At 38.3% G+C, this 12,450-nt stretch overlaps 1 protein-coding gene across 1 annotated transcript in view; it reads left to right on the top strand.

Moving 5' to 3' along the window:
• Positions 1–12,450, top strand: part of ATRNL1 (attractin like 1) — a 507,795-nt gene that overhangs the window by 448,804 nt on the left and 46,541 nt on the right. Inside the window, exon 28 of the mRNA XM_057417243.1 lies at positions 1,603–1,717. Coding sequence (XP_057273226.1) covers positions 1,603–1,717 — 115 coding nt within the window. The remainder of the gene's footprint in view (positions 1–1,602; positions 1,718–12,450) is intronic.

Genomic DNA, 12,450 nt, shown 5'->3' with positions numbered 1-12,450 from the left:
AAATATATCTTATGTTGGGGTTTTTTTGAAGTTGGATGGTTTTGGTTTTAGCTGAAGCTTTTAAGGTTTTGCTCTTCTGTTTCATTTTTTGGGGAAGATTTTAGTGAACAGTTGTCACTGATTATTTTAAATTTAAATTTAAATTAGATGGCATTCCTCTCCCAAGTTATTTTAATGCTATCACCTCAAATGAATTGACAGAAATGCCTTTCAAATATGACCATGAAGTAAAAAGAAGGTATATTTATCTATTGCTCAATTTATTGCTGTATTCTGTTTCCTTATCTTCACTGAGCAGTAATAAATGTTGGTTACTTGGAGGTAGAAAAATAGAAAATGATAATTGCTTTACATGATGGAAGTGCCTTTGTTTTCTTTATATCTAGTACTTTGCAGTGTATTTAATACACTTGGCTAAAATATCATTTTTCTTAGTACACTTGAGTCAGTTGACATTTATATGTACATTGAATTTTGCATGTAAATGGAAAGTTTTATGGCTTTGAATTTTGAATCAAAACATCAGACTCATATTTTGCCTTGGAACATGACAGACATTCTAAAAATTTACAAAACCAGAAAAGAAATGAATGCTTCTGTGGAGTTTGACCTGATGTTTTAGAAATATCTTTAGCTCTTGACTAAATTTTTAAGCTATCAAAAATGAAATGAAATGGCTATCTCTTAGTGAGCACAAATCATGGAAACATGGAAATATGGAAATATTTTAAATTGTTATATTAGAACTTACTATTCATGGATCTTTAGACTGCTTTGATTTCTTCCAGCTTCTAGTATCCTCAGTCTTGATAACTTCAGAACAATATGGCAGCAACCATTTAGTCAAAAGCTGACTGCAAATTAAAAGATCTGTATAGCTAATAAGAGAGATGCTTGATAACAGCACGTACCTCCATCAGCAAAACCACTGTTATCAAAGCTTTATATAAGACAAAAAAATATGATAATTGCATTGTCAACATTTTCAGAGCATTTCTAAGTTTATTTAAATGCAAACAGTGGACCTGCTTTCTGTGCATGCCAAAGAAAAATCAGGAAGTTCCTGCCTCAAAGAAATCTGTTTGCTAGGAGAGATAGAGAGAAGGCAGACTTACTGGTCTGAGAAACTCAAGAAGGATTTTTTATCTTTATATATTTGTATGTAATATAGTTTTTCTCTCATTTTATGGCTTGGATATTAGGAGGCCTAGGTCATGGAGGCTGTAAGTAAGATTATTTCACATGGGTACTTAGTAGAATAGAGGAAATTCTAATACTCACAGATACTGGTGTGTTTACCAAAAGGTTTTGCTGTTTTCTAAGCTTTGAGAAGTTGGTATCACTACATTTAGTGAGCTATAAAATCAAGTATAATTTTATTGTCTTTAAGTTCATTTAATTTTTTCTGTTTGGTTAAATTTGCAGTGTGGGCTGTTAAAGCCCATTTTTTAGTCAATTAACATGGGTAGAACAATCTGTTTAAATGCCAAGAAATAACTGGGAAAAATATCTTCCCTACTGTTGCAGTGAACCTTAAAATAAATTAAACAAGTAAAAGTGTGATGGAAATCTTAATGATACATTGGTATTTTCCTTTTTCAGGGTGCTCCCAAACCAATTGCCATTGAGCCATGTTCAGGAAACAGGGCTGCTGTCCTCACGGTATTCTTATGTCTGCCCAGAGGATCATCAGGAGTCCCACCCCCTGGTCAGTCAGGTAAGGCTCATGTTGGTGAGCATCATGTCTGTCCTCGTTCAGTGCACAACTGCACCCACACAGGTCCAAAATACTGGCAAGGCAGATGAATGCAAGTACAAATGGGTGAGTTTAGGACCAATGCTTAATGAGGAATTTTTGTTTGAAATTTGGTATGGTAACCCAAATAAAAAGCCCAGTGATCAAACTAGGCTGGTGTACCATGGTTTATCTCGTTAGGACAACATGTGTGCATACCAATATGCTTCAACATTGTCTTTCAGGGAAAAAAAAATCATATTCCTGTGTAACATTATCTAGGTGTTCCTGCTCCGGCAGGGGGATTGGACTAGATGATCTTTCGAGGTCCCTTACAATCTCTAACATACTGTGATACTGTGATATGCTGGCCACTCCTATGGTTTCAGTTCAAGTTGCTATAAATACAGCTATATAGGGAATACCCATGAGTATTCTCGTTCCAGAATGATGTTTAGTGCGCTAACTTCTACTCAAGTTCCTTTGCACCATGGATCCCAATATTGTGCTGCTCAAGATTCAGTTATAGTATTAATATTTTCCATAATGCCTGTTGGATGAAACCGGGTATTGTGTGAGTGCTTCACTAGGAAGGTGTTCACTTTGAAAATGATCCCAGCTCATCTTAAAACAGCATTTGCATTATCTACCTTATCTGATCTATGCTAGATCATTGTACAAAACCGTTGCAGCCATTCTTATAAAATATTTCCTAAACAGGAGGTACCTAAATACACTTTTAAAATCCTTTAAATAACTGCCTACAATGATATAATACAAAATGGTCATGACAACAAAATTTAGACAGTAATGTGGCACACCATAGATGACCACTTTACTCTTTCGGATTTCAGTGGAGTTGTTGGCAAAATAAACACCTTTGCAATGAATAGTATGTGCCCAAAATGCTCCTATAAACCAGAATGTATGCTTTAGGGCTAACTTTTATCATTAAGAGCCAAAAAGATATCCTTTTAACCTTCAGAATTCCATTTAAGAGATTAAAAAGTATTGAGTAATGATGAGGGCAAACACAGTTGACTTATGTTGGAAATAAGCTCAGCTGAGTGTTCTTTCTTCTTTTGGCCTGATGACTATCTGTTATTTATTTAGGGTTTTCAGTTCATTTCTGGGGGGGAAGTTGTGTTATATTTTTTCCCTCCGAGTTCTGAGATGAGGACTTAGTTCTTAAAATGCTCTTTATGGCTTGGAATATAATTTTTGGAAGTGCTATGAAAATAAAAGTGTTAGTGATGCTTTGTCAAGTACATTTCCTGGAAGAAGTATATAAATGTAAGGGCTCTGAAGAGAGCAGTGAGGGAGGAAGGATGTTTAGCGTATTCCCTGTGCATGTTTTAAGGAAATGAAAAAGAAACGAAGGTGTTTATAGTCTTACGACAAGGAAAAACATTATGAAAGGAAATTAAAAGTAGTTGTTGAAAATGGAACTTAAAATGTGTTTTTTTTCTGTTATTTTCAAATTTATCTATGGTGTGCGTCTCAGCAGTAAAAATGTATTTATCTAGTTACTTCACAGTCAGCTTCTATTTATTATATACGGGGTTTTTTTTTAAAGTAATTGCTGTTCTTTGTTGTGTGTAAAACATGGAGAGAATGGGCTTTTTGAAACAGGAGTGGGGTTCAGCAGTACAGCAGATGTGTTATTTTGAATGTTTCTAAACCTGTGAAAAAATACACCTCTTTTTTACATATTATACCCTCCTGTTCTGCTCTGTCTTCTCAGTACTTTGCCTTCCATCAGCTTTGCAGGCATGTATTTCAAATGCTGTTCCTCCATTTGTTTTTATGGTCTTTGTCAGCCATTTAGTATTTAAAAATATCTAAGATTCTTAGTCCTACAACTTTCACTTTGTTCAAGGTCAAAAGCAAATGGGAAAGCTTGAGGTGTGCAATCATGCTGATTCAACCATTAGATTATATTGCTATAATCATTTTTTCTTGTGTGTAATGAATTTTGGTACTCATGGACTGCTTTCACTGTATGTAACCGTGCATAGTCTAGGCAGAAGCTGTTATGCAAGCTTGCTGGCATACCTGTAGCTCTACTAATTCACTTCATTCCTGTCCTGCAGCACTACCTGCTGCTTCTTCCCCGGGCTTCCTAGGAGCAGATGCTGTGAACTGTGCCAAGTTATCTGAAATGATGTGGAAGCTTTGTGCGGCAGACATATTTGCTATGTAGTTGGTTTCCTTTATGACCTAAGCTAGATTAAAACAACGATATTTAGGTGGATGGAAGTAGTGTGCTCAGTAATTATGTCTTGCCAAGTAATTTTAGAATCCTCTATTACTTGCATATTACCATTTTCAAGCTCATTGGGATAATTCTAGGATAAAACTGACAGTGTGTCAAACATATTTTTTTAGTGGTATGTCAATGATACTGATTCTCAGTTCACAATAAGAGACTGTGGGTTTCATTTCTTATATGTGTATATCTGAAACAGAAGAAGAAAATGCCTGTATTCTTCTGCAGTACATTTTCTACAAAATCAAGAAAGCTAATTCTTTCCACGAGTAACTAGTCTATGTTGCACTGGAGTTGTTAGTTATATCCCTATGTTTTTAAGACCTGAATTTGATGAAAAGTGAGTATTGCATGTTCCCAAGGTTTACATTAAGAATCATCTTGCTGGAAAATATCTCTGAATATTAAAAGCCCAAACAACCCAAACGCTAATATAAAGGTTGCTCTTTCTGCAGCATATGTTCTATTCTTCACCTTTATCAGCAGCTGGAAGAAAAGTTGCAAATACAGATGGTGGGCTTTGGCCAAAGGCTATGCAAAGTGAAAACTTCTCTGGGAGAGACCATATGTCGCAGCAGAGATCTAGCGCTCTCTACTTCCTGCAAAAAATACTCAGAACTTTGCAGACTTGACAGTATCATTTAATTCTAAATGCTAATCCTGTAAATATACAAAACCCAGCTAGGTTGGCAGAATAGAACTATTATGTGGTTAATGATATATTTTATACAGGCCATGTAGGTTCAGATGAAATACCGATTAAAAATGTATTTATTGCAAACAAAAAAGAAACACTATTCATTGTGACTCATGTTTTAAAGAGGGACTTTTTCAATGAATGAGCAATTTCTAGAATTAAACATTCTGAGAACCTGGAAAATCAGTAAATGTTACCATCATAGTATGTTAGGTGTAGCACAGAAGACATTACATTTTCTTTTAGGTGTAAGTTTTGAAGAGGATCCTAATAATTCAGTTATATTTCTCTAGAGTAACAACTGTATTTAAATGAAATTTTGCTTGGATTAGAACAAAATTATGAATTATAATGATCAATGAAAAGCATTAAGGAAGTTTAGCAGTGATAAAAACTAAATGTCTCTATTTAGGATTGACAGAACATGTGGTTTCTTCATTCTTCACTTGTCTCATTGGCTGCATTGTACCTGGCTAGTCAGATCAAAATTCAAAGGTTAAAAAACCCAGCAATTCTCTGTACAATTTATGTGTAGATCAATTATCAACAGATGCATCGATGTATGTACATATCAGAAAAATCACTTGCTCAAGCACCTGTGGGCAGATGATGAGATAAAAAGACATGTATGTCTTGCAGATTTTATGACACACTGGAAGCTAGAGATCATCTATTATTGCTGTAGTGTCTGACCCCATGCTTTAAATAGCTTAAACTCTTCTTAAATAAAAAGAGATCTAACATTCAGAACAGCTGCAACCAGATCTCTAGAAAGAACTGAATTATACATCTCAGAGGGCACTGAAAAAAATAAACTAGAAAAATAAAATAAAATAAAAAGGAACAAGATGTTACTATATAAATTACTTAATGAAGATAATGGTGCCAATGAGTTACCAGCGGTTGGAAAGACCAGGAATAACTTCTTCAAGGTCTTTGTACAGCTCTGGTGATATACTGGGCAATACAAAAATTATAGCTTGGTAGTGTGATAAATCCTGTTAAAAGAACTGTGATCATGTCATCATTACTATTAAAGCCAACTGAATCCCACACTTTGAGTTATCAAGGTACTGTGCATCAAGTTTATAAAACCCCATTATATTTGCATCGTTCTTGGCTAAAACCACTAAATGCTTTAAAGCACAAAGAGAAATGAGAATATTAGAACATTTCAAAATAATTCAGAATTAAGGGATGAAATTTCTGCATTATTTACAGGTTTTGTTACTTTCACACAGCATAAATTTAGTATCTGCCAAGTAGGTAAAGTGGTAGAGTAAAGGTAAAGGTACCTTTACTCAGTAAAGGTACTTTGCTATTAAGACAGTGAGCTGAATGGTCTCTCAAGGTGTACATATATGAATGTTTCTCTGTTAAACCTCAGAGGATATCTAACGTCAGTATGGCTATGACTAGGTAAGGTGAATCTAACTGACTAGTTAAAAGTAGCACTTAGAAATTAAAATCAAGAATTACATAAAATATAGCAATTAATTGAACAACTTCAGTGGAAGTAATTTTGCAGTGGAAGGCTGCATGCAATAGTCTGATGCTACAAATATAAATGAAGATAGCAGCGTTTCATGTTCAGCAGTCCTGTACAAAAGTTAGCCTCTGATATACTTGGATCAAAACAGAATTCCATGTAATTCTGGACCCAGTAACTGTGGTGTTCAATCCTACTTAATCAGAAAGCTACAGTAAGATCACAGAATTGATAAAACTGTGCCATGTGCCTTCTCTATACTCACCATCGTAATGAATAACAGCTCATTAAGTTAAGGCCCAGTTAGAATTAGACTTAGCTAGAGGTATTAAAGATAACAGTAAGGGATTCTACAAGTACATAGCAAATAAAAAACAGACTATGGAGAACGTAGGCCCCCTCAGGAAGCTCTCGGGAGAACTGGCTACACAGGATTTGGAGAAGGCTGAGGTTCTGAATGACTTCTTTGCCTTGGTCTTCACCAAACCACCCAAGCCTTGGAAGGCAGATGCAGGGACTGTGAGAATGAAGACCTTGAGCCCACTGTAGGAGAGGAACTGGTTCGAGACCATCTTAAAAATCTGAATGTGCACAAGTCCATGGGTCCTGATGAAATCCATCCACGGGTCCTGAAGGAGCTGGTGAATGAAGTTGGGAAGCTGCTGGCCATCATATTTGAGAAATCATGGCAGTCAGGTGAAGTTCCCGATGACTGGAAAAAGGGAAATATAACCCCCATTTTCAAGAAGGGGAAAATGGATGACCGAGGGAATTACAGACCAGTCAGTCTCACCTCTGTGCCTGGCAAAATCTTGGAGCAGATTCTCCTGGAAGCATGCTAAGGCACATGAAAATCAACAAGGTGCTTGGTGACAGCCAGCATGGCTTCACTAAGGGGAAATCCTGCCTGACCAATTTGGTGGCCTTCTATGATGAGGCTACAGAACTGATGGACAGGGGTAGAGCAGTTGATGTCATCTACCTGGACTTATGTAAAGCGTTCGACACTGTCCTACACGACATCCTTGGCTCTAAAGTGGAGCGACATCAATTTGATGGATGGACCACTCAGTGGATAAAGAACTGGCTGGATGGCTGCACGCAAAGAGTTGTGGTCAATGGCTCAATGTCCAGCTGGAGACCAGTAACGAGTGGTGTCCCTCAGGAATCGGTGTTGGGACCGGTCTTGTTTAACATCTTTGTCGCTGACATGGACAGTGGGATTGAGTGCACCCTCAGCAAGTTTGCCGATGACACCAAGCTGTGTGCTTCGGTTGATACCCTGGAGGGAAGGAATGCCATCCAGAGGGACCTCGACACGGTTGTGAGGTGGGCTGATGCCAACCTCATGAAGTTTAACCATGCCAAGTGCAAGGTCCTACAGCTGGGTCGGAGCAATCCCAGGCACAGCTACAGGTTGGACAGAGAAGAGATTCAGAGCAGCCCTGCGGAGAAGGACTTGGGGGTGTTGGTTGATGAGAAAATGAACATGGGCAGGCAGTATGCGCTTGCAGCCCAGAAAGCCAACTGTATCCTGGGCTGCATGAAAAGGAGCGTGACCAGCAGGTCGAAGGAGGTGATCCTGCCCCTCTACTCTGCTCTTGTGAGACCTCTGATGGCTGAGAAAGTTGGGGCTGTTCAGCCTGGAGAAGAGAAGGCTGCGTGGAGACCTCATAGCAGCCTTCCAATATCTGAAGGGAGGCTATAGGGATGCTGGAGAAGGACTCTTCATTAGGGACTGTAGTGATAGGACAAGGGGTAACGGGTTAAAACTTAAACAGAGGAAGTTTAGATTGGATTTAAGAAGGAAATTCTTTCCTGTTAGGTGGTGAGGCACTGGAATGGGTTGCCGAGGGAAGTTGTGAATGCTCCATCCCTGGCAGTGTTCAAGGCCAGGTTGGACGAGGTCTTGGGTGCTATGGCTTAGTGTGAGGTGTCCCTGCCCATGGCAGGGGCGTTGGAACTGGATGATGTTAAGGTCCTTTCCAACCCTAACTATTCTATGATCCTATTATTCTAAGTGTTCTACAAGACAGTTAGCTCTGGATGGGAGCTTTCAGTAACAAGGCTTTCTTGGTTCTATTTCTAATTTTATCTGATTAAAATACAAAGCCCAGTAATACATAAGATGCATATTAATATAAGTATGAAATAGTGAATATTTTTATCAAGTATTATATTTAATGATATTGCTGACTTGTTCTGACCCTGAAACAAAACCATAGCTAGGGTTTTTCATATGTAAAATAGGTTCATATGTGTACAAATCTCAGTATGCAGTGAAATAGTTGCAGACATACACCAGGGCAGGTGAGTCCCATGAATTTCTACCTGCTACAAACACATTCCTTGCTTAGTCCCTTCATACTTGTAAAATAACCCAATATAACGTCAGCAGGGCTAAAAGGAGTAAAGATTTTCTTGTAGAAAAATATTTAAGATGTTGATGAAAGTATACTGTAATTAATACACATAGAAGATGGTTGAATCTTTTACAGCCTTTTTACATGTTGGAGGGTATTTACTAAAGGAGTGAAAATACAGGATGAATTAATGAAAAAGTTGATAACTATAAGCTGAATTGTACAGGCCGATGTATGGAATACATGTTATTAAGAGCCCACATGTGCAAGCTGAAGGTTCTAGCATTTCTTATATACTCAAAGGGAAAAGACAAGGGAAATACAGGGGAAAAAAACTGAACCTAATTCTGCATCAGCAAGTGTATCCGTGTGCTTATTGAAAAGCTCCAGCCTCAGAGCAGCAGTAAGAGTGAAGACTCGAGAGTGAACTTCAGAGGCTCTTTTGCTAAGGACCACTTTAGCCCCTTGTCTTCTCAGACACACATATTCTGGTACATTATTTCACCTCTTTGTAGACCTTTTCTTATACTCAGAAAGGGAGAAAATAGGGGGTTGGCAAGGTGGTGCTTGAGGCTTGCTTCTGCTTAGAGCAGAGGCTAGGTCAGATCATTAATCGTGTTTGTCCTTTGTGTGGTCTCTGTTCAAAGTGGAAAACAAGATCTGTATGTATGTTGTAATGTCAGGTAGCTAGTACAGGTAGCTAGTAGAGAGGAGTGCTGGCAAGGTATCTGTTTTGGAATAATGCTTACATCAAGTATATGTTTCATGCTATATAAAAAGGGGCCCTTGGCTATTCATAGTCTTGCACGCCGCATTTTGGAGGCATATATGGACTAATACCCACTGACAGAAAAACAGCCTTCAACTGTGCAAAAGGGGAACAGTGGAAGAGCTAAGATGTTAACCAAGAAAAGAGGTACGAAAGTTATATTAAAAAGGCTTTCTTTCTGTTGCTCCTTAGTTTAGAAGTAGGACTTCTAATTACTCATATATATAGCAGGCTTTAGTGAAGAAAGACCATGAATACTTAATGCTGGGAGGAAAAAAAAAGTGGGGGTAGGCATAGAAATGGGAAGATATTTGTAGCTGGTAGGTTATTTAGACTCCTAAACAGAAAAACGAGAAACATAAAAGTGATATTGCAAAAGAAGAAAGGAAATCTGTGAAAGGATGTAAGTCGAGATAGAACATAGTTCTGCATTCTGTTTTTTCCCAGCCAGTTTGTTAGTCCCATCAAAGTAGTACCTGGGCATCTTACATGTTGTCTATAAGTAAACATTTTTCTGAGTCATCCTGTTCTTTGTTCTGTACCTCTCTAGAGTCTGCCTCTGTAAACTGAAGTCATCTCTCCTTTGTAATTGCAGAGGCAGACTACTGGATTATTTTCACTGTTTGCTCTTTTACTGACATAAGTTTATTACTGATACACCAGAGATGTAGATTTTTTACTGATAAACTAACAATACTGTTTAGATGGAATAAAGTGACATGTGAACAGGGAAAGCATTATAAAAACACTGAGTAAAACCAACTTAATCATACCCCTAGAAGGGACACTTCCCCATCATAAGTATCAAGATTTCTCCTATGAAATGTTTAAAAAAAAAAAGGATCTATTCACCTTCTCTGAAGTGCCAAGATGCAATTGGAAGTAGGCGAAACTACGTATCACAGCAAAACAGTATTAGATGTCTAGAATTTGTGTTAAAATACAGGGGTGAATCAGGCATTTTATCTGAACTGAAACTAAAGTAGGGTTTACAGTGCCATATAACTCACTATTCTAGGAAAAAACACAAAAAAAACACAGTCTCCAAAACAGATTGTACATCTTCATTATGTGGATGAGATTGCCATGATGGAAGTCACAGCGCCAGTTCACATAGCTCAGCTTGCAGAGGTGCATGGCTGTATTCATTTGACCAGAAGCTCTATAGATAAGATGGATTATTTTAAAAGACTCAGAAAGGAGCAGAATATTTTGAAAGTTTACCTTTACTGTTTAGACTGTGTGAAGACTGAGATTAATAATTTTCTCTAACCTAAGGCATGACTAGAGCATTTTGTATACCAATGGGATTTTGGTAATTGCATTGAGGGATACCCCATATTAGTTACCAACATGCTGCCAGTCAAACGCTCAAACAATAGAAAAAGTTAAAATTGAGAAAATTATAATGGTCTTTGTGTTTAATGACTATGACTAAAACCCGAATTAATAAGCAATAACTTCAACTTTCTGACACTGAGAGACTGGTTTATCAAGTACCATGGTCTCAAGGGAAGTAAAATTTGGAGCTCTTTTTACTTAACTAGAGATGCTTAGCAAAGTAGCTCTTTAAGACTGGTGGAAACTGAAATAATCTATTCTGAAGATTATTTTACTGTAGAAGTTGCTTTTTTTAAATAGTAAGGCCTATTTTTGGAGCAACTGTTTTCTGCTTAATTCTGTTCTTCTGCACTGCATCAAATGAGGGAGCAGACTGTGTTTATAGTATTGACACTGTGAAAAGAACACAGCGGTAAGTGGCAGATGGTGCTGATGATTACTTAAAAAATATTTATGGCAATAGCAAAAACAAAATAGATAATAAAACCCAGTAGCCACCACCACCCCTCCTGCAGCCGAAACCCAAAGCAGTTACTTTTGGAACCTGCTGGGTAAAGCCCATCTGAAAATCACTGAGGTTCTTATCAAGCCTTGTAAGTCATGAAGAATGAGGTGGGTATTGATTTTGTCTGGTCTTTTAAAGAATTTTATGTGGTTCTGTTATGAATTAGTTTTTGCATTATTGTAGCCATAGAACATTGATTCCTTTATAGTCTGAAGAATTTATTTGAAAGGGACGTAAACACTTTAATATGAAGAACATGCAATGTAATGTTAGCAATGTGTCTTGCACAAATCTTAGCAAAAGTAACATTGATTGGACAGTCAAAAATGCGTACTTTTGAGCTGTCACCTGGCAAGGAAAAAAAAAGGCGGAAAACATAGGATATAGAGATGGATGTTTTATAGAATCGTAGAATCAAAGAATGTTTTGGGTTGGGAAGAACCTTAAGATCACATAGTTCTGACCAGCTGCCATGGGCAGGGATGCCTCACACTAGACCATGTCACCCAAGACTCTGCCCAACCTGGCCCTGAGCACCGCCAGGGATGGAGCATTTACCGCTTCTTTGGGCAATCCATTCCAGTGCCTCACCACCCTCACATAAAGAACTTCTTCCTTATATCCAACCTGAACTTACCTTGTTTAAGTTTGAACCCATCACCCCTTTTCCTATCACTACAGATCCTGATGAAGAGTCCCTCCCCAGCATCCTTGTGGGCTCCCTTCACATACTGGAGGCTGCTATGAGGTCTCCATGCAGCCTTCTCTTCTCCAGGCTGAACAGCCCCAACTTTCTCAGCCTGTCTTCATACAGGAGGTGCTCCAGTCCCCTGATCATCCTCATGGCCCTCATCTGGACTTGTTCCAACAGCTCCATGTCCTTTTTATGTTGAGGACACCAGAACTGCACACAATACTGCAAGTGAGGTCTCACAAGAGCAGAGTAGATGGCCAGGATCACCTCCTTCGACCTGCTGGTCACACTCCTTTTGATGCAGCCCAGGATACGGTTGGCTTTCTACGCTATGAGCACACACTGAAGCCAGCTCATATTAAGTTTTTCATCGACCAACACCACCCCCAATTCCTTCTCCGCAGGGCTGCTCTGAATTTCTTCTCTGCCCAACCCGTAGCTGTGCCTGGGATTGCCCTGACCCAGGTGTAGGACCTTGCATCTTTCTTGCTAAATTTACTGCCCTAGAGGGACTCAGTCAAATGAGACGTAGTAATAAAAACTGTTAAATAACATGACAGCTACTTATTAATTGTTAAAATTGTCACT

Source organism: Pezoporus wallicus, unplaced genomic scaffold (genome assembly GCF_028554395.1).
Source record: "Pezoporus wallicus isolate ANWC-B61680 ecotype Strahan unplaced genomic scaffold, APGP_CSIRO_Pwel_v1 contig_8188, whole genome shotgun sequence".
NCBI lineage: Eukaryota > Metazoa > Chordata > Aves > Psittaciformes > Psittacidae > Pezoporus > Pezoporus wallicus.
Note: the sequence above shows the minus strand (reverse complement) of the source record. Positions and strands in the feature narration are given on the sequence as shown.